Raw genomic sequence first — 19272 nt, 5'->3', positions numbered from 1 at the left:
TATATGGAGGTCATCATTACTAACGGGTACATCATTCTTTCAGTAGCTTGTGTGTTGCGAGGTGTTTTGCATGTTTATTTGCAAAAATGCAACATTTAAATTGTATTTGCAACAGACGCATGGTTGTGTAGTTAAATCCATAATATTCATCTTTCTAATACACAGCATACGTCTCCCTAACACAGGCTTACACACAGGGACACAAATGCACAGCGGTTCACTGGATAATTCAATAATAAAGCAGACAGCCGGTCGAGTCTATAGACAGGCAGAATAGAGAGTAACTCATCTCTAACAGTCTGCCGTCTCCTGAGTGTTAAAACATGTAAATTTATGTAAGAGCCCATAGGAAACACATATTTACAATACGTTTAGGTAATCACAAGATGTGCGGGGAGGCATCCAAGGCCCCGGAGACGAAAGCAGTCAATGCAAAAATAGTTTTTATGTGTCATTAATTCCCTCTGCATTCCCAGATACATCCCCCTTTTACCGCAGTAATACAGTAATCACTCACAATCGCACAGAAAATTATCTGCACTCATCTGTGGAATAAAAAAGCGGAGGGGCAAAACAGGGCGAGAGACGTCCCCATTTTAGCTCTCTGCTGCCTCTTTAATGTTCATCTGGGAGCCGCATGGCTGCCGTCCATCCCGGCGCGGGGATGGGAGTCGGCTCCTGCACTTGGGAGCAGCTTAATGACGGTGGGACGTGGATGGTGGACTCGTTAGACACACACGCACACCTTTTTCACGCTACATTGCCTGGCCAGGACAACATAAAGGGTCATCGGCGGTGTGATGGAAAAAGAGGCACCTCTCCGCTCACATTATGATAAGAGGGAAACATTTCACCTCTGAGTGATGTCAATGCAAAACAGAAGTCAATCCAGATATAATAATGAAAGTTGCACAGATTCAGATGTGAGAAGCCAAATGGTCAAACAAGTCATTACCTGCCTGTTCATTATGTCTTCCACATACCCACATATTACATTATTAGGCAAAGCCATCAAACCTGATGAATAACCAGAGAACAAGCCAAACCCATTTTCATTGGAGGGTTAAAGAGAGAGGAGGTAAGTCTGATGGAAATGTGTATTTCAGTAATGTAAAGACATACATACATACATACATACTGGTGCTCCTGTCAACATAAAACCCTTAGAAACATATCCTTGGTGTCCTCTAGTGGGCACAGGGTACTTTTAATCTTTAGCTACTGTTGCCACCTAGAGGGCAAAAATAAAACTACAAATAAAAAGACACTTTGCAAAGCAGGTTTTGTCCAAAAGATTGGGGCTGAAAAATATATATATATATATATATTTAATTGCGATTATTTTTCATCGATATTGCAATTGCGATATGATTTGCGATATAAGAGGGCATGATAATTTTTGCATCATAATTCTCATTGAAAAACATTAAAATGATTATTGTGTGATTTTTTGCAGGGATCTGTACCAAACAAAGATGTTTTCTTAAGTCTATAGAATATGATGTGTGTACACACAACAATATTTAATTTATAATGGTACTTTGACACATATTTCACCTTTAACAAACCTCCTGCGATTTGAAAGTTGCAGTAGACCATATTGTGATTTCGGTCAAATTTTGGTTAACTATAAAGTCCTACAAGAAATGTTGCCAAACTAGAGTTTTAACTTACTTTAAAAACCAACTTGTATCCCCCTAAATTGAATTTCCGATTCCTGATGGTTGAGTCCAAAAGTCTCCGTAAAAAAATTGCAGTTCAATGTGTCCACAATAATAATGTCACGGTCCGGGTCATTCAACTGGATTCTGTGTGTTTTCTGTCCCATTTAACCAACCGTAGTCCCGTGTTTCAAAAGTCCAACCGCCATGACAAAAAGTTCTCCTTCAACTGTGCTCCAACAGCTACAGTTTATACATAAAGACGAGCCAAGAGGATCATCTCAGTAGTCCATAAAGCTGTCAACACCCTCATTCAAATGTCCGCGAGCGCTTGGGCAATGCTGTCCATCAGTCCACAGACTACGTGAGCCTTCTTAGCTTGCACATGTAGATAGGCCCAAAGTTAGCGGCTAAGTGTGGGATGACCATCTCCCCCAGCTGGAGGTCAGGAGCGAAGTGAAAGGTTTTCCTAAACATGTGTGTGAGGGGTCGCAGGTCAACAACCTGAATGTAGAGATGATCAGGACAATGGGGGGAAGAAAGGAGAATAAAAAGGTCAAATTATTTGTTGTAATTTGGTTCCTGTGTTCATAATCAAGAAGTCCTGATATTCCAGAAGTCAGAGTTGCATCACTGAATCTCTAATATAAAGTTTCTTGTTGACGCTGACAATGTGTGTGTGTGTGTGTGTGTGTGTGTGTGTGTGTGACTGACCTGAAGGTGGATGCCGTGGTTCTCTTGAGCCAAGTAGATCGCCTGTTCCACCACACCCAGGTTCTGGATTTGAGAAAGTGTGCAGGTGGAGTAAAGGATCTCCCCGCCTGGAATAGCTGCTTGGATTCCCGCCCTGCAGGATGGAGATACGGTTGTTCACTTGTGGCTTTACTGTATATCGATGTGACAAAATGTAACCACAGAAAATGTTATAGTCACACTGTCTTTATATTTTCACCAAAACTTACAGCAGCAGCTCCAGCTGTAGCTGCGGCAGCCTTCGTCTCTCACCGGTCCTGTTCTTACTGAATATATTGTTGTCGTCCTCCATGAGTGAATGTCTGTCTGTGGTGCAGGGGACGTCAACGAGGACCTGAAGACAGGAAGGAAAGGAGGAGGTGGATAAAAGTGATATTTGGATAAACACGTCATTATGATTACATGACACTGGCTTACTCTGTCGAAAGTGTTCCTTTCGATTTCCCCCCACTTGGTGCCATCGAAGGAGGTGATGCGTAGCTTCTCGTCCGACGAAAGCGGCTTAGGAACGTAGCTGTGGAGGACTTTTCTCAGTCGCGATATCCGAGACACCGAGTTGTCGTTGGCGCACAAAAAACCTTTAACGCAGATGATGGAAGATTAACTACAACTGACAGACAGCACTAAGTGAGAAAAACAGAGAGATGAGAGCAGCCTTCTTACCTACAGACTGGGTTTGAAGTAAAGCCAGGGTCTTTCCTCCTGGAGCAGCACAGAGGTCAAGCACATTGTGACCTTCTTGGACATCTAGCACAAGACAAGGCAGCACGGACGCTGCGTCCATCAGGTAGTAACCCAACAACCCACACATGTCTGGTCTTTAGAGGACAAAAGGACAAGGAGGAATCAGAATGCACTTTGAGTAAAAACTTGAAAATGCTGTTAAAAGGAACAGTGTGTAGGATCTGGCAATATCCGTTGAAATTGCAACTAAGTGAAGCCTCATCCGTATGCCATACATCTAGAAGAACTACGGTGGCGGACGCAAAAATGTGAATGACCCTCTGTAGAGCCAGTTGTTGTACAAGGGAATTGAGTGGTGAAGCAAGAGAGAGAGAGAGCGCAACACGATTCTAATATTTAGGTGATTATACACTGAAGAAAACATACTTATTAATATTATATTCCATTTCTGCCATTTGATCCCCCTGATTGTTACACGCAGTAAGCAACAGATAAGCTCACCCAGCAGGCTTGAATCTTGTGATGTCCCCTCTTGGAAACACTAAACACTTGATGTTAGGACTGAGCTGTAGAGGAGATAGCTGCTGACCCTCAGTGTCAGATTTCTTCATAGAAACACCGCTGGATTCCTCCTCAGCCGCAACCTCAGATTCTTGCTCCAAGCACGGCTGAGCTGCAGAAAGGATGAAGAATGCAGATTGATCATATGAGGAGAGAGACTGTGCTTTAATATTAAGGCTTTCAGAGAAGACGGACTTGCAAGTGGCTTTTTGTAGTAAATTAAAGTACTTTTTTTTTTTTTTTTTATGAAAGTATTTCTGAGAAAAAAAATGTATGCGTCACATGAAATCAAAAATAAAGGTCATACTCAACCAATAATATGGTTTGAATGATAATTGTAGTATATAATAATGTGAATAAATATGTATTTCAAATTGTATTGTACTTCCCTGCACATTGGTTATCAAGAGGCTTGTTCACCACAACAACAAAAAAACTGTTAAAAACAAATTATAGGATTTAACACGGGTGGTCCTTTCGGGGGAAAACATGAGAGAACGTCTCTGATGAAGAATTCTTGTTGAATAAAAATCCATATGCACAAAATAAGAGCATTCACATGAAAATAAAATATTAGATTAATTGACTGAGTTATGACATTTTTCTGTGCGATTACTTAAAAACCATGACGTCTAGAAGTGTGTTAAATTCTGCGTGCCATGCATGATATAGTATTAGTAAGCAGAGTGAACCCTGTGAAATGCACACCTACATTCTGTATCTGTATCACTGAGGAAATCTCTGCATCCCTGGGCTTCCAGGTCTGCAAGAACGGCATCATGGGAGAAATTATTGAGCAGGGCTCCGTATTTCCTCTCTGACAGAAAGGCGGCTCGGACTGATGGCCACAGCTGACCCAGCTGGACGTTGTAGGTGGCATCAAAGTGCTGCAGGGCCAGACGGGTGGGAGGGTGCTTGGTGCGTGTTTCGGCCTGTCAGGAAACAGGGAGGTAAAAAAACACAATGTTTTGATGTTCCCTTTTGTTTCTGTGTGAGTTTGATTAGTTAAGTTAAACAGCTACAATGGGGGGATTTTAAAAAGGACATGCCCATGGGTAACTGTTAGCGTACAATTCTACACTAATCTGATAAAAGTGTGTGGCGGTACTGATTCCCCCAGATCAGTCCGAAGACGGAAACCAGTTCCCATCCACATAATAATATAAAATAAAATGCCTCCTTAATAATAATAATGATAATAATAATAATAATAATAATAATAATGATAATAATGAACAAATGCCTCTACAATAACAAACAATTAAGGAAACTGAAATATTGTTTTATTTTTCCTTTTACCGTCCTTTAAAGTTTCCCCAAATAAAATACACTAAAAGAAATGGGTACAAAGGGTTTCATTGAAAATCAACAAATGAATAGAATAACAAAATACAGCCTGCAGGCGTTAGGCTATCGTGAGGCAAGCCAGATTCTTGCACAAATAGCACCTAAACGCCCTAGTGCAGGTAACCCAATTGAATGGTATTTATTTTGTTTCCCCAACTAGGATAGTCAACACTCTCAATAAACAAAACAAAAAGAGCACAGAATCTCAAAAGGGCCTAAAACATTATGTAATATGCATTTTAAACTGTATGAGAGAACAATGGTGTTGTTGTTTTTTTACATTTATCCTTTGATATTGCAATATATTGTTATTAATTTTTTTTAGTTGGTTGTTTTATTGACACAACAAACATGAATTACTTCTTTATTGTTTTCTTCCATTTACATGCATGTACTTTTTAAATATCTATATTTTGTAATTTGCTTAATAAATTATATATATGTTTTTGTTTTTATTTTTATTTATTATTGAATTGACGCGTTCACCTGACAGTCATGATCAATAAAGCAAATGTAATTGAATCCTCATGAAGTTAGTGTCTGTCTTATACTCCACAATGTCATGAGTGTATTGTGTTATTGATTACATTTAGCTACAGTCAAGATATTGTTATTTATTTTAACACAGCTTTTTAATTCCAGGGGCTAACATGTTTGTTCCAGCTCTCATTGATAGTCCAGCATGGTAAACATAGTTATTGTCAACATGTGATACTGTCTTGTGACTCTCTGTTGCTATGTAGCTAGGTAATCTGAACAGCTCTGAATATAGTGTTATTTTAACAGTTTGTTTACAGTTAACAACAATAATCAGCTGCTTTATCTATTTCTGCATTGTCAACATACCCATTTCTCCTTCACTCGGTTTCTTCTCGGCGTTAAACATCTTAAATCTGTAACTCTCCTCAGCAGCAGTCTGCTGTCCAAGAGCAGAGACATGTTGCTGTGCGACAGTCTATTTGGTCCGACTTCCTTCTTCCTCTTCTTCTTCTTCCTCTTCTTCTTCTTCTTCTTCTTTGAGGTTTACTGGCGGTTGGCAAACAACGATTTGGTGCATTACCGCCACCAACTGGTGGAGTGTGGATCATTCTGGCTAATAATTACTATATCCCCCAAAAAATAAAAAATAAATAAAAATAACAGTCAAAATAAAAATAAAAATAAGAATAAAAAAGAAAAGAAAAAGAAAACAAACAACCTCATATTTTTCCAATCATATTAATGTGTCTAAGATACTGAAATAATGTTCTATAACACTCATTTAGTGAGTTCTTTTGTATCTATTAAATCAAAGGGTACTTTAATCTTAGTCCGACTTCGCTCCGACTCCAAAAAGAAAAGTTCCGCACGCATTGATTACTCATATGGGGGCGGGCCTTACACAAAATCCTAAATCACTGATTGGACGAGAGCAACGTCAGTAATCCCTTTTAACCAATAAGAGACGTCTTCCGGTGACCCTTCTCGTAGTTTCCTGCCTGTGAACGACCTCACGTCCTCAAACGACTAGCAGCTGAAGCTGAAGAGCTGGGACTTCTGTCCTCTGAAGGGGTTTTTTGGTGAATTTTAGAGGTGTAATCATGGTTTTCGAGATGAAGATGCTCACGTACGGTGACCCCGACGACGAGGTACTAAAAAAAATACTAATATGTGTCCTTTTTAGTCGCTTTGTGTGTGTGTGTGTTTGGCCATGTTGCCTAACCGGCGCTCTGCTGGTCACTGTAGTGGTGTAACAGAGTTCAGTGTCAGCTCTTTTGAAGACTTTTAGATATGACATATTGTGTCAAATGTAGATTGGAGCTTGAATTATAACACAAACTGTCCACGAGTTAAAGTTTTTAGTGGTATCTTGCTCGTTTTTAGTCTAACTGGGTAGGGTTCCTCTCTGGTTGCAACACCAGTGGTATTTCCTATTGGTTTATTTAATGTTCAGCACTCAGTTAAAATAGTTATAAAATCACATCTGAAATATGTTGGATTGTAATTGGAGTTGTATTATTGTGTTGGACAGAAGTTAGTTTTAATACAGTCTATGTTCCTTTAAAAAATATAAATTTTCAGACCAAACTAATTATATTATAATATATATATATATATATATATATATATTTTAATATATATATATATATATATATATATATATATATATATATATATATATATATATATATATATATTTATTATTATTATTATTATTTATTATTATATATCAGGGACAAATAAAGTGATTTGAATTGAAAATTATTGTCAATGGCCAGGAGGAAGATGCGCCTGCTGAGGAGGAAGAGGCGGCAGAAGAAGAAGAAGAAGAGGAGGAGGAAGAAGAGGAAGATATGGTGGTAAGTTTGTTATTCTTTAATTTGATGAATATTCTTTGACTATAACCCAAGGACTCACCTTCCATCACACATAAAGCTTTCTCAGGGGGAAAAAATACAAAAATATGTAAATATGAACACTAGTCACATTTAATAACTTAATAAAAGGCCAACACTGTGGGCCAAGGACATGAGGCCACACTCTAATAATAAAGTGATAATTAGGTTAGTATTTCACAAAGTGACCGCACAGAATCTGTCTTTTTTTTCCATGAATACTTCACTGTAGTTGTTTCATTCAGTTGTATATAATATACTTTTTACTCCACTCCACTACATTTATTTGATTTGCTTTAGTTACTTTGCTGATTCAGATTAAAAATCCAGTATTATCAACAAATAACTTATGATGCATTATTATAGGCAAGATGGATGGACTTTATTGACCCCTGGGGGGGTTCACAAAGTACCCAGCAGTATAAAAAGTAATTCAAATCAGCCCCATCTTTACCAGCTGCAACATTAAAGTAATGTAGACATTAATGCAAATAATTATAATCCAATAATATCATACACAATATTCAGAAATGGATAGTTCTGCATAATCAGTACTTTTACTTTAATGCTTTAATTTCGACTCCAATTTCCATGATATACCATATTTTCTTTTTGTCTCTCTCAGGATCCCCTAGAAACGATACGAACAAAGTGTGAGCAGACCGAACACTGTGTGCACTACAGGGAGCGTCTGGAGACCTGTGAAGCCAGAGTCGGCTCCAGATCCAGCACCGCTGAGGAATGCACAGAAGAACTTTTTGACTTCCTGCATGCACGGGATCATTGTGTAAGTGTGTGTGTGTGTGTTAGAGGATGGAAGTGGAGGAAACGTATGAGGTGCCCTTCTTTTCCCTTTCAGTGCCCAAATGGCATATGAGAAACCAGACTACATGTGACTTGATTTTTTTAAACTTTGTTAACTTTTGTGCATTTGTCTTCCAATGAAGATGCTAATCGTGCTCTCCTTTTCTCTCTATAGGTGTCGCACAAACTGTTCCACAATGTGAAATGAAACGTCCTGCCCAGCTCCCACCACTACCAGCTGTAAAATCTATTTAACCGCTAACATTGTATGATAATGAGGGCCGCTCTGTTGTTCTTCTTGTGTGTAATAATGTAAATGAAGTTTCTTGGTTTCCTGGGCTAAGTACATGCTATATTTCTGAAGACAGGGTCAGAAGCAGTATGTACAATATGAGTCGCTGCTTGTAGGTAATGAGTGCATCAAAGTTGTTTACGGTTGCGCAAAGAAAGGGGCTCAAACTAACTCTCACTGTGGTCAGTTATTATGCAAAAGCAAACATGTTGCTCTGGCAATGCATACATATACACTCAGGTTTGGTCATGGATTTCATCACTCTGACTGACAAATAAAGGTATTTTGGTTTCCAGTATGTCTGAATTGCATCATTTAAATGCATTTGATTTTTCTGTGGTACAAGTGGAATTGATGATTTGACTGTATACGCTGGCTTTCAGTTATTAATCCCTGAAGGCCATCTTTGGGTCTGACGGGAGAGAAAATGTCTGATTTGAGTACACAGAGGGGTAATATAGACTATATTGCACAAATTCTTTGATTCAAAAGTAAAACTGTACAAAGTCTTTCACAGAAAATGTTAACTTTCACATCCCCAGTTTTAGAACTGGTACTCTACAATGGTATGGGGACATTAAATACTGAATTGTGCAGTCTTAGATGATCATATGGTATCAGAGGAACACTTGGGGTTATATTATATATATTATAATTATGCCCTGTAGTTTTGCTGCATTGCTTTATTACATCTCAGGTTGAGTAGATCTAAAAACAGACATCTGTTGGCTTGGTGTGTGTTTAGTAAAAGCAGGGCACTCAGAACGCTCAATGACAAAACAATGCTCCACACAGAGATATATAAGTTGACTAAAACTTTATTGGAATACATACCAACAATCATGATAATAAATTAAAAATTGAGGCATAAAAAATAAGCTCTTAAAAAAACAAATGACCAGAAGATGGCAGTGTGACTTCAAGTGCTGCCAGTTGAAACCGTGAGGTAGACTGCGATTGTAGATTGTCTGTGGTTGCAGTCATTTAATAAAAACAAAATTGTCCCAAGAGGAATAACTCATGCACACAGTGCACAATGTCACAGAAGATGTAGATGAATTCACCTTCTCACCAGTTTTCTTTGTTGCTGTTGCCAAGAAAATCATCCATGGAGGCCTGCAGAGACAGAGGAAGTTATTTTACAAGATTTAATAGTGCGTGAAAACATATCTTAAAGGGGACCTATTGTGCTTTTTCACTTTCTTTTAGTGTGTTATATATTTTTTTTGCATGTAAAAGGTCTTCAAAGTTACAAATGATTTCCAATAATAAATACAGTATGTACATACATTTGCATAAAGCAATAATTTTTGCCAACACATGTTGATAATATTATTAAATACATGACAAATCTAAGATACATTTTGTACAGATAAACAATAACAATTGACAGCCCTAGTCATTATTGTGATCCTACAGTCGTTATTTGTATTTAATGTACTTAACACATCATGGTAGAACTGTAACTGCATTTCATAAAAAGCCGAGTTATCAATTAACACCTTCTACAGGTTATCATTACAATGACAAGAGGAAGAGCTCTGAACTCACCTGCATGAGCAGCCGCTCCTTCCTCAGCTTCTTGTAGAAGAGGAGAACATCTGGATCTGCCCGGACCACGCGGGGGTCAAAGTCCATCACCCGCAGACCCTCCAGGGTCCGAGCCCGAGACAAAGCCACGTAAGCTTGGCCACTCTCAAACACACGAGCCAGAGAGATCTCCACACAGTCAAGGGTCATTCCCTGAAATACATGAAAAAAAAAAAATACATGTCAAAAAAGCAATTTTACAACCCAGAATTTATAGGCGCTTTGTAATACTAAATAAAGCATTGATGGAGGAATATTTCAGTATTTGACATAAAATATGTCCAATTCTTTTATGTCAACACATTTCCTCTGAAGGGATGCAGGTGTGGGATTTCTTTTTTTCATTTCCCTGTGCTTCAGCTCCTCTGCTGTAGATCAAACATTGGGGACACGTTGGTCGTGACCAACGAACTCAATTACCTAGATGACCCTTTTCCCTCTCTAATCAGTCTGAGGTCAGGTTGTAGATAGTTTGCTGTGGGAGCTGGTGGTGAGGCAGCTGAGGGATTGTGATTACACAATTCATTATGTGGCAAGCAGTAATACTGGATTAGTGTTCAGGGTGTATGACCAGGCCTATGTGGCAATTTCCCACATCAAATAGCATTGTTGTGCCTGGTCTCACTTCTCTCCGATACTATTTGTTGCCTTTATTAGATTAGATAGCACACAGACGGATGACGGGAAGTGAGGAGGAGAGAAGGGGGTGGGGGGTCGGCTATAAGCACACTGAGCCAAGTTTTACAAAAGAGATATATCATCTCTAATTTCATGCTCAAATGCTCATAATATTAATAATTGTGCCATTGTTTTTTCATCACTAACTAGTATAAAATGCTAGTTTAAAAACTCAGGTTTGTGTGGAGTTTGATTTAAGATGTGAAAGGAAAGACTGATTGTAGATTGATTGTTAAGTGAATACTCTGGCCTGCTGGGGGTGCTAGGTTTTAAAAAAAAACAACAACATATGGTGCATCCTCTGTGGATCATGAATGTCTGTACAAAATTTCATGACGATTTCTAGCCATTGTCAATTTCATGACAATGTCTAAAAGATGCAGTGTGTGCTCGCCCTACTGTGCTGGTGTCAGAAATACTGTAGATCCAGTGATAATAGACTACTACTAGTGAATTCATAGAAACTTTTCTCATGTAAAACACTATAAAAAGGAGATTCTTCTTGTTATCTGAACACTGTCCATTTCTGTCATCTTCCCTCTCATCTTAACCTTGAAGGACAATCAATAACGTGGACAATGATTGAGCATTCAAGGCCGACTCAGACACGGTAATCAAACTGAAGCCATTTCTAGCGGTCTACGCAGGACTACAAGTGCAGTACAAAAGAAAAATTTTGTTTCAGGCTAATTGAATTTGAATTGCCGTTCGTCAAGTGAGTCATGCATTCAAAAGAAAAAAACAATGGTGTCCCATGGCAACACTGAACAATATCTTTAACAAAGAGAAAGTAATGCCATCACAGTGATTTGGTGAACATTTCTCTCAGTATTTTTGTGCGAGTTGCAGCTAATACACCACGTGGCTGTGATTGAACCTGTACTCACCTGGCTCTTGTGGATGGAGATGGCCCAGGCCAGTTTGAGCGGCAGCTGCTGTCGACTCAGGTGGATCCCACCGCCGGACTTAAACACCGAGCGCTCAGGCTTCAGCAGCTCTGTGACGCCACACAGGAAACGCACACGTGGGAGTCCTGAGGAAACAGGGAATGAGTCAGAACGAGAATCTACCACCGCTGTTGTTACTGAAAAGACATCATCCGTGGGCTTTTCATTAAGGGCGTTAACCATTTTGTTCCTGCCTGACCTGCTGATACAACACGACAGACCTTCTTCTATCAAATATCCTCCTGTGACTATTCCTTAACGTAATCCTCTGCAATTCTCTTGCCACTAAGGTTAATTTACAACTAAATATATATTATAAACATCAATAAATTGTGGCTTTTCTGAACAAATATTTCTGCAACAGGTTTCAGGATGATAAATCAAATACTGACCATGTTTTCCAGACTCAAAAGCCACCACGACCCCTCGCGCTCCGTTCACCAGACCTCGAGCCACATCCAGGTTCTTTGTCAGCATGACCTTCAAAAGAACAAGCGGTACATTTCAAAGAGTCAGTGTCTTCACTCAAACTGAGGAGCGCAGTATTCTCGACACATATGAAAAGTGCAATGCTGCATGTCAAGTTGCAGTAGATTGTAGAGAATAGAAAGTACACTCTGCACACACACGCTGTCTCACCTGAGCTCCCACTTTGAGTTGGATGAGTCTGCTGACGGGGCTGTGAGCGTCTATCGTCTTCACCAGGGCTGGGTCGCTGTCCAGGGCCTCAAACACACGCACTGACCCTACGGGACGACGAGAGAGATTTATTTCATAGACGACAACTAATAATAATAATGAGGCAGTTTTATATAGAGAATATGATGGGGCACAGGCAAACAGTCATGTGAAGAACCCAAAGACCGCAAAACAAGAAAATGGTTAAAAATCATGACAAATATTGTTGGTTCTGACTTAATTGCCCCAACAACAAAAAGAAAGCAACAACTTTTAACCCTTTAATGTCCTCACTAAGAAAAAAAGCAATGGACATTTTTTTTTGTCGCTTCATAGTAAAATAAATATAAAAAACATGTACTGTTATTATGCAAGTAATAGGTTAATATACCAACATATGGCACTTTGTTACCATGCAATTAGTAGTATTACCAGTACTAGTATTATTTCCATATATTTATTCTAGATATTTACCATATTTACAGTAAGTTACTTTGAAAACATAGAAAGAAGTGAAACAGAAATGACAAAAATCATACCGACATTTTTTTCATCAAATATATAATGGAATAACATTAAATATATGATATTAACAAATTATATTAACAATGAATGTTCACTTGTTTTTTTATTTCATAGAAATTTAAAAAACATTATCTTACCATCACCGGCAAATGACAATTCAACCGTTTGGTTGAGCATGGTTTTTAAAAATCATTCAGCATAAATGGACCAACATTAAATGTGTCATATTAACAACAATGAATGATTAGAAGTTTTTTTTTAAATTTAGTAGCAAATAGTAAATTTTAAAATTACATTATTAGCTTTACTACCTTTACCATAAAAAAAGGACAATTGAACCGTTTGGTAGAGCATGTTTTTTAGAAAATGATTTGACCCTTCAACCTTTTGGTTGCCAACTTCCTGTAAGGAGGCAAACTGAAAAGGCATGCTATTTAAAGACACGGCGACATCTAGTGGATTTCTTTAGCATAACATACCTAAACTGAGTTGTAGAGATAACTTCATCAGGTTGAGTTAAGTTCAAAACATTTTGCAATAAGATATAGTGACTCAAAATGTGCTCTACCAAACAGTGGAGCAGAACATTAAAGGGTTAAACAGCTGCCACAGTGTGTCAAACACACTCCTTACAGTTTCCTGATGCAGTTATGGCTCAACACACGATACAACACATATAAGTGGCGTCTGGCTGAGACTGAAAATATCTTGAGGAAATAGGTTTCAACAAGGTTCCCGTACCCACGGATAACAGCACTGCCTATTTTCACCTGGATGATCCGAGAAAGAAACACTGGTTTCAAGCTGAAAAAGAAAATGGTAGAACTCAGACCTGGCAGCTGCTGGAGTTTGTTCTCGTTTGTGAGCTCCACGTCGTCTTTGTGCGTACAAAGCCTGGTCGCTAGGATGCCGTCCCTCTCGATGCGATGGTAGGCGCTTCCCATCAGCTTAGCGGTGACTTCCTCCGTCACCCTGAATGGTGTTAATCAAGACAGAATTCCTCATTTAGAAAAGCCATTTTTGCAGCAAATCCCCAAATGTTCTGTAGAATAATTTGAAAAATGTCCTGCTGTGACTGAAAGACCTGGAACGCCTCTAAATGCATTTATGTAATACACGTAACTGAACAACTCATTATATTGTACATTTGGTATAAATGGATGTGCACTGGGAACACATTAGCTGCACAAAAACACATTTTGGCTTAAAAGGAAAAAAGGACAGTGCCCATTACTTTACCTGCCCACCCTCACTGCCTGCAGGAGGGAGATGAAGGACTGATCAGTTTGCCTCCGAACCTCCATTAGCTCCATGTTGACCTGGATGACCTTACGCCAACTCCTGGCCTGAAGGAGGGGAAAAAGATCATTTTCAATAATATCCACTAATGGTTTTCAGGATGTAAGCAGATAATAGTCTGTAGGACAGATGCTGACTCAGCACAGAATAAGTGTAAATGACTCTGTCCAGTACTGACTCACATGTACTTTTTTATTTATTTTACTTTTTATTTTACTTTTTAGCACACAAAATATTCGAATTCCAATTACCAACTTCATCTCAAAATGTACCATTGAATGTTGAATGAGTGCTTCTAACAGTTTCATTAAAGCAGGATTTATTACAGGGTAGTTGGATTGAATCACAATAGATCATAGAGTTGTTAAAATGTTCTGGTATTTGTATATCCGGTAAACTAAATATGGAGCCTAATCCCAGATCAAATGTACGTTGAAGGGCCCTGAATATCGTCTTCTGTGATTGTAATGTTTAAATGTATATATCCTTGTTTCTTGTCTTTGTCCTTTCTGTGATGTTGCAAATGGAGCTGCTGTTATGCAAAACAAATTTCAGACCTGTCTGACAATAAAGTATTCATCCATCCATCTGCAACCGCTTATCCCGTTAGGGGTCGCGACAATAAAGTATTATCGTATCGTATTATTTCAGTGGAAATGACCCAATTGCTCTAATCCCCCCATCAGCGTTACTAAAATCAATGACATAAACAAACAGGGAGGATCTAAGATGCACTCAGGTCTGACCTGGAAGCAGAAGCTGGCCTTTTCCTTTCCCTTAGAGACAGGAGGCAGCTGGAGGAAGTCGCCACATACAATCAGCTGGATGCCTCCAAACGGCGCAGTAGACCTCCTCACCGACCTGCAAGAGTGCAGCGAGCAGATGTGCGTCACTGAAGATGAATATAGTGATTTTAACTTTGATATGGCTGCATTATTTCATTTTCTGATGGCCTTGATTTTCATTGTACATTTTATCATCTCATATCAAATCTGCAATTCAATGTGTCACACAATACAGCTCACGTCAGAGCGCTGCTGAGCTTCAATAAAACCCAGGAAATTATCTGCTCTAATGGGAACCATAACAGCAAAATGGAATTAAATATCCAACACATCAACAGTGTTGATAAATCTTTATGTAGGAAATCTAACTGTGCTCAAACACTGTCAGTAAACACATTAAGGGATATTGAAGAGGAGATTTGAGTCTCTGAAAGGAGTGTGTAAAAACCTAAAGTGTCCCCAAGGTGCGTTTGGAAACTTAATTTAACATTTTGCAACACCACAAACATTATGAGTATATTTACAGATTCTAAATCTTCTATTTAACCTTTTATTAAGTCATATTAATCACCAGTGACGAGTCATTTATTTGTATAATTCGTGTAAAGATGATAAGAATTATTAAATCAGTCAAATATATCATTGAATTCAGCAATTAGGGCTAGTTGAAATCATTAGCACAGCATCCTAAACATGATATCATAAAACTTCCAGGAAAGCTCTGCATGTAAAATACTCCAAAATATCAGAATTTTGCGTTGATGAGAAGTTTTTTTGTTTTGTTTGGGCACTTTTATTTATTTATTCATTATTTTTATTTATTTTTCATCACTTTTATTTTTTTATCATTTTTAATTTTAATTACTTGTATTTCTTTTTTGCATCACTTTTACCTATTTTTATTACTTTTATTTATTTTTTTTATCATTTTTGTTTATTTTTTTTTAAATCCCTTTTATTTATTTTTTATTATTGATATGTCACTTCTGCTACTTTTTAAAAATCTTTCTTGTATTACTATGGCAGGTGTGTGCGGTGTGTGAGCATGCATGCATGCACGTGAGGAATGTTGAATGTACCGTTTTAAGAGCTGCACAGCCAAATGTGAAAAAAAAATAAAATGTATGCAATGACAATAAAGGCATTCTATTTTATGATTTATATCTACATATTCAACTCTACTGTAAATCTCACTTGATCATAATACAAATATATAAACGTAATTTAACAGCCGCAGTCACTTAGGAAGCAAACATGCACCTGCCTTTAGCGATAACTAATGACACAGTGGCCAAACACATGTGAAAGCTCTCCAACAGAAATCAATCTGTGATCTGCTTTATCAGCATCATACGGTGATTTTCTTAGATTGACGTCTCACCTTGCCACTGACTCGAGCTTGTCAAAGAACTGGGCCTCCACCATGGAGACCTCGTCGATGATGAGGTGTCGACAGCTGGTCCAGTGCTGCAGCACCCCGGGCCTCTGAGCCAGCTCGATACATTGCTCCAGCGGGGCCGAGCCGGAGCCGACACCTGGAGAGGGCACCGGTACAGGAGGACGGAGAGACAGATGGACAGGAGGGGACACAAATCAATAACACATGCAAATACTCAATTCACTCCCTCTACTGTATATTTAAATGTAATTAAAAAACATCCGTTAATGTGGAGAGACACCTGACATTGCGTCCGCTGTGTGGATAACCTCTGCACATCTCTCACCACGTATTAACTACAGAGACACATTTGTTGTCAGACACGACGACTCACCAGCAAAGTTGTGTAACGTTGTTCCTCCGATATGACACGCAGCCACTCCTGTGCTGGCTGTGGCAAAAGTGCTCTTTGGAGGCAGAGATCCCATGATTCTCTTCAGCAAGAAGGACTTCCCTGTACCTGAAAGACACACATTCAAAACAGTCACACAACTCGCTTATCGCCAGAGAAACAAACACCATAAATGTGTCATGAAAGGAGATTTACATCAGATTCTCTTAAGGAAATGTTCTGGCAGCATCAGTAAGACATAATTCAGTTAGACAGTTATGCAGAATGTATCAAGCAAATGTATGTTTTTTTAGACATCTAGTTATTACAAACTTGTTGTGAAAATGTAGCTTTAATTTACTGTCACACATTTACCTGCACTTCCGGTAAAGAAGACGTTCTTGCCACTCAGCACAGCACTGAGGACAGCGGCCTGTTCTTTATTCAGCTTACGTGATGGCAGAGACAGGATGGGCTTTTTGCTCGGGTTGGCCTTCACCTGAAACACCATTTAACAGATTAGTTACAAAAGATTAGAGAGTATGTAATCGACCCAGGAGGGAAAATGTTGGTGCAATAGTCTGCTGAATATAAAGACACTGATGTGATGTGTGTTCTACTCACTGGGCTGAAGTTGGTGTCACTCCTCGACCTTTTGACCTGCTGTCCCCGTCCTGCTACAATCGTCTTATTGGTGCGGTCTGTCGGCCCGTTGGGAACCGCTTTACTCCTCAGCTCACTGACCTTCTGGATGTCCTTTTGCTGCAGGGGGCTGATGGCCTCGAAGCAGCGGGGCAGACCGGCTTTGAGCTTCTCCCGGTCGTTCAGAGGTTTGCTGCTCAGCCGGGCCTGGTGTTTGATGCTCAGGGTTTTGAGGAAGAGGTTCAACCGGTCGGGGGGGCAGTTAGAGATGAGCACCTGGATGTTCTCAGGGAGCAGTTTGACGGTGCACTTCCCTTCCCTGGCGAACTTGGTAAAAAGTTTGAATTCTTTCAGGTGGTAATTCTGCGGGACTTTTCCGTCGAGGACCCGGAGGATAATCTCCTGGAACTCGTTCCGGCCCAGAAGAACAGAGGCTTTACGGATGACCTGCCTCCGGGTGGCCTGGCCGGAGGCGTTCAGATGCTCCACCGCCACACAGCACTGCAGCTGGGCTCCGTCCTCCCCGGATAACATTGCAGCAACTTTCTGCCAAATACAAGAGTTCACATTTAAGGCAAGAACATTTTTTCATGCACTGATCAATTTTGGGCTTTTTTTGTTTCCATAACATATCTTCTATCAGACTAGTGGAAAGAAAACGTACAAAATACACATGTAGGTGTTTATTTGTTGACAGTATTTTCTGATTTATGGAGTAATAAAAAGAGATATCCAAAATCCCCTCTGTAAAAACCTTTGACTCTAATATGTCAACAAAATGAAACAATAATTTTGAACCTGGCTTTAACACAATACAACCTGACCTGAAAACGTTTAATGAAAAGGTGAAACACTGGCTGAAACTAAACCAAACCTGTGATCATTGATTATTGATTGGGAACTTACAGTACATATGTATGATTTTATGTAAGATGTGCTATTCTGTATTTTTTTTTAAATTTATTTTCCTTTTCTTAAAAGCCTAACCAGGGACAAGGTCTGCAAATTAGCTATGGCTAGAAGTCCTATATACCTTGCATCGGTTAGACTTTAATTACGTGTAACAATGCCTATGTATTGTCCCTGTCAAATAAAAAAACAAAAACATTTCTGTTCTGGAAATGTATGCAAATTAGCACAGATTTAATAAGATAATGCTTCATTTACATATCTAAACATACATTTTTTAGAAAACTTGTAATACCAAAAGTAATTGTAAGTAATCAACTGGGGTGGTTTCATGGTGATATCTATGTTTATCTATTCATTTGGGATGTCTACCTTTAATTAATAATGAATAATGAATGAATGAATCAGTTTGCTAGTTAAGAGTTAAACAAAGTTCATGAAATTGTGAATAAAAGTGTGCTTTAACTCCCTGAACTGTAACAATGTAGCGTCGTTCAATCAACACAATTAAACATCAAACATCGTGATCTTGCTGGATCATAACGTAGCAATTAAACATAACAGCGCGATTGGAAATAAACTTGTAGTTACGGGAAAACTTTTACTTCAGCTCTTACCTTTGTTTTTGATCAGATTAAGTCCTAATCTTTGTGTTTCTTCCTGCCTCCCTGCAGCAGCTGCAGCTACTCTGAACCAACGTGAACACCGATTTTCAAATTGTCGGTGCGTGAATTCAGCCAATAGCTGAGCGGCGCTCTGGACCAATCAGGAGGAGGGGGTTTAAAATCACAGCCAATGAGAGAACGAGGAGGGACTACCCTTTGGCTGCGCCGACCAATCGCGTGTATTATGACTGGTGACGTCATATTTGTGAGGATAAACACATGGCTATTCGGAAATAGAGAGAATCTCTTCACAATAAAGGCTCAAGATCATTTCAACATGAAAAATACACACTTTTATTTTCTCTATT

General features: G+C 39.0%; 3 protein-coding genes across 4 annotated transcripts; 1 reads left to right on the top strand and 2 right to left on the bottom strand.

Annotated features, from left to right (window-relative positions):
- On the bottom strand, nucleotides 1-6100 carry nsun4 (NOP2/Sun RNA methyltransferase 4). The gene is made up of 8 exons (XM_037786438.1): nucleotides 5853-6100; nucleotides 4372-4591; nucleotides 3600-3771; nucleotides 3078-3232; nucleotides 2832-2992; nucleotides 2624-2748; nucleotides 2376-2508; nucleotides 1-2165 (listed from the first exon to the last, which is right to left on the bottom strand). Exons 1-8 carry the CDS (start codon nucleotides 5943-5945, stop codon nucleotides 2022-2024), a joined length of 1203 nt encoding a protein of 400 aa, XP_037642366.1. The 5' UTR covers nucleotides 5946-6100; the 3' UTR covers nucleotides 1-2021.
- A 354-nt stretch (nucleotides 6101-6454) lies between these two features.
- LOC119497980 (cytochrome b-c1 complex subunit 6, mitochondrial-like) lies at nucleotides 6455-8775 on the top strand. Its single transcript, XM_037786453.1, has 4 exons — nucleotides 6455-6634; nucleotides 7265-7345; nucleotides 8007-8168; nucleotides 8361-8775. Exons 1-4 carry the CDS (start codon nucleotides 6587-6589, stop codon nucleotides 8391-8393), a joined length of 324 nt encoding a protein of 107 aa, XP_037642381.1. The 5' UTR covers nucleotides 6455-6586; the 3' UTR covers nucleotides 8394-8775.
- Nucleotides 8776-9279: 504 nt separating this feature from the next.
- On the bottom strand, nucleotides 9280-19072 carry pif1 (PIF1 5'-to-3' DNA helicase homolog (S. cerevisiae)). Of its 2 annotated transcripts, none has more exons than XM_037786412.1 (13): nucleotides 18917-19072; nucleotides 17373-17936; nucleotides 17124-17247; nucleotides 16752-16877; nucleotides 16361-16514; nucleotides 14941-15055; nucleotides 14135-14241; nucleotides 13728-13867; nucleotides 12332-12438; nucleotides 12085-12172; nucleotides 11633-11778; nucleotides 10029-10220; nucleotides 9280-9593 (listed from the first exon to the last, which is right to left on the bottom strand). In XM_037786412.1, exons 2-13 carry the CDS (start codon nucleotides 17922-17924, stop codon nucleotides 9546-9548), a joined length of 1899 nt encoding a protein of 632 aa, XP_037642340.1. In that variant the 5' UTR covers nucleotides 17925-17936; nucleotides 18917-19072; the 3' UTR covers nucleotides 9280-9545. The 2 variants fall into 2 exon arrangements, with proteins under 2 accessions (XP_037642340.1, XP_037642341.1); XM_037786413.1 differs by having other exon boundaries at nucleotides 17373-17932; nucleotides 18917-19052.
- Between the last annotated feature and the right edge of the window lie 200 nt (nucleotides 19073-19272).

Source organism: Sebastes umbrosus, chromosome 12, assembly GCF_015220745.1.
Source record: "Sebastes umbrosus isolate fSebUmb1 chromosome 12, fSebUmb1.pri, whole genome shotgun sequence".
Taxonomy (NCBI): Eukaryota; Metazoa; Chordata; class Actinopteri; order Perciformes; family Sebastidae; genus Sebastes; species Sebastes umbrosus.
The sequence above is the reverse complement of the archived record's forward strand: the minus strand, read 5'-3'. Positions and strand labels throughout refer to the sequence as shown.

What these genes read in the sequence shown, in the direction of transcription:
- nsun4 (XM_037786438.1), bottom strand. Translation starts at nt 5,945, where the DNA reads ATGTCTCTGCTCTTGGACAGCAGACTGCTGCTGAGGAGAGTTACAGAT. An exon ending in CTACAGCTGGAGCTGCTGCT is followed by an intron (nt 2,509 to 2,623) that starts GTAAGTTTTGGT and finishes TCCATCCTGCAG; the next exon opens with GGCGGGAATCCAAGCAGCTA. An exon ending in ACCACGGCATCCACCTTCAG is followed by an intron (nt 2,166 to 2,375) that starts GTCAGTCACACA and finishes CTCTACATTCAG; the next exon opens with GTTGTTGACCTGCGACCCCT.
- LOC119497980 (XM_037786453.1), top strand. Translation starts at nt 6,587, where the DNA reads ATGGTTTTCGAGATGAAGATGCTCACGTACGGTGACCCCGACGACGAG. An exon ending in AAGAAGAGGAAGATATGGTG is followed by an intron (nt 7,346 to 8,006) that starts GTAAGTTTGTTA and finishes TGTCTCTCTCAG; the next exon opens with GATCCCCTAGAAACGATACG. An exon ending in TGCATGCACGGGATCATTGT is followed by an intron (nt 8,169 to 8,360) that starts GTAAGTGTGTGT and finishes TTCTCTCTATAG; the next exon opens with GTGTCGCACAAACTGTTCCA.
- pif1 (XM_037786412.1), bottom strand. Translation starts at nt 17,924, where the DNA reads ATGTTATCCGGGGAGGACGGAGCCCAGCTGCAGTGCTGTGTGGCGGTG. An exon ending in AACTCAAAGTGGGAGCTCAG is followed by an intron (nt 12,173 to 12,331) that starts GTGAGACAGCGT and finishes GTTCTTTTGAAG; the next exon opens with GTCATGCTGACAAAGAACCT. An exon ending in TTTTGAGTCTGGAAAACATG is followed by an intron (nt 11,779 to 12,084) that starts GTCAGTATTTGA and finishes CTGTTTCCTCAG; the next exon opens with GACTCCCACGTGTGCGTTTC.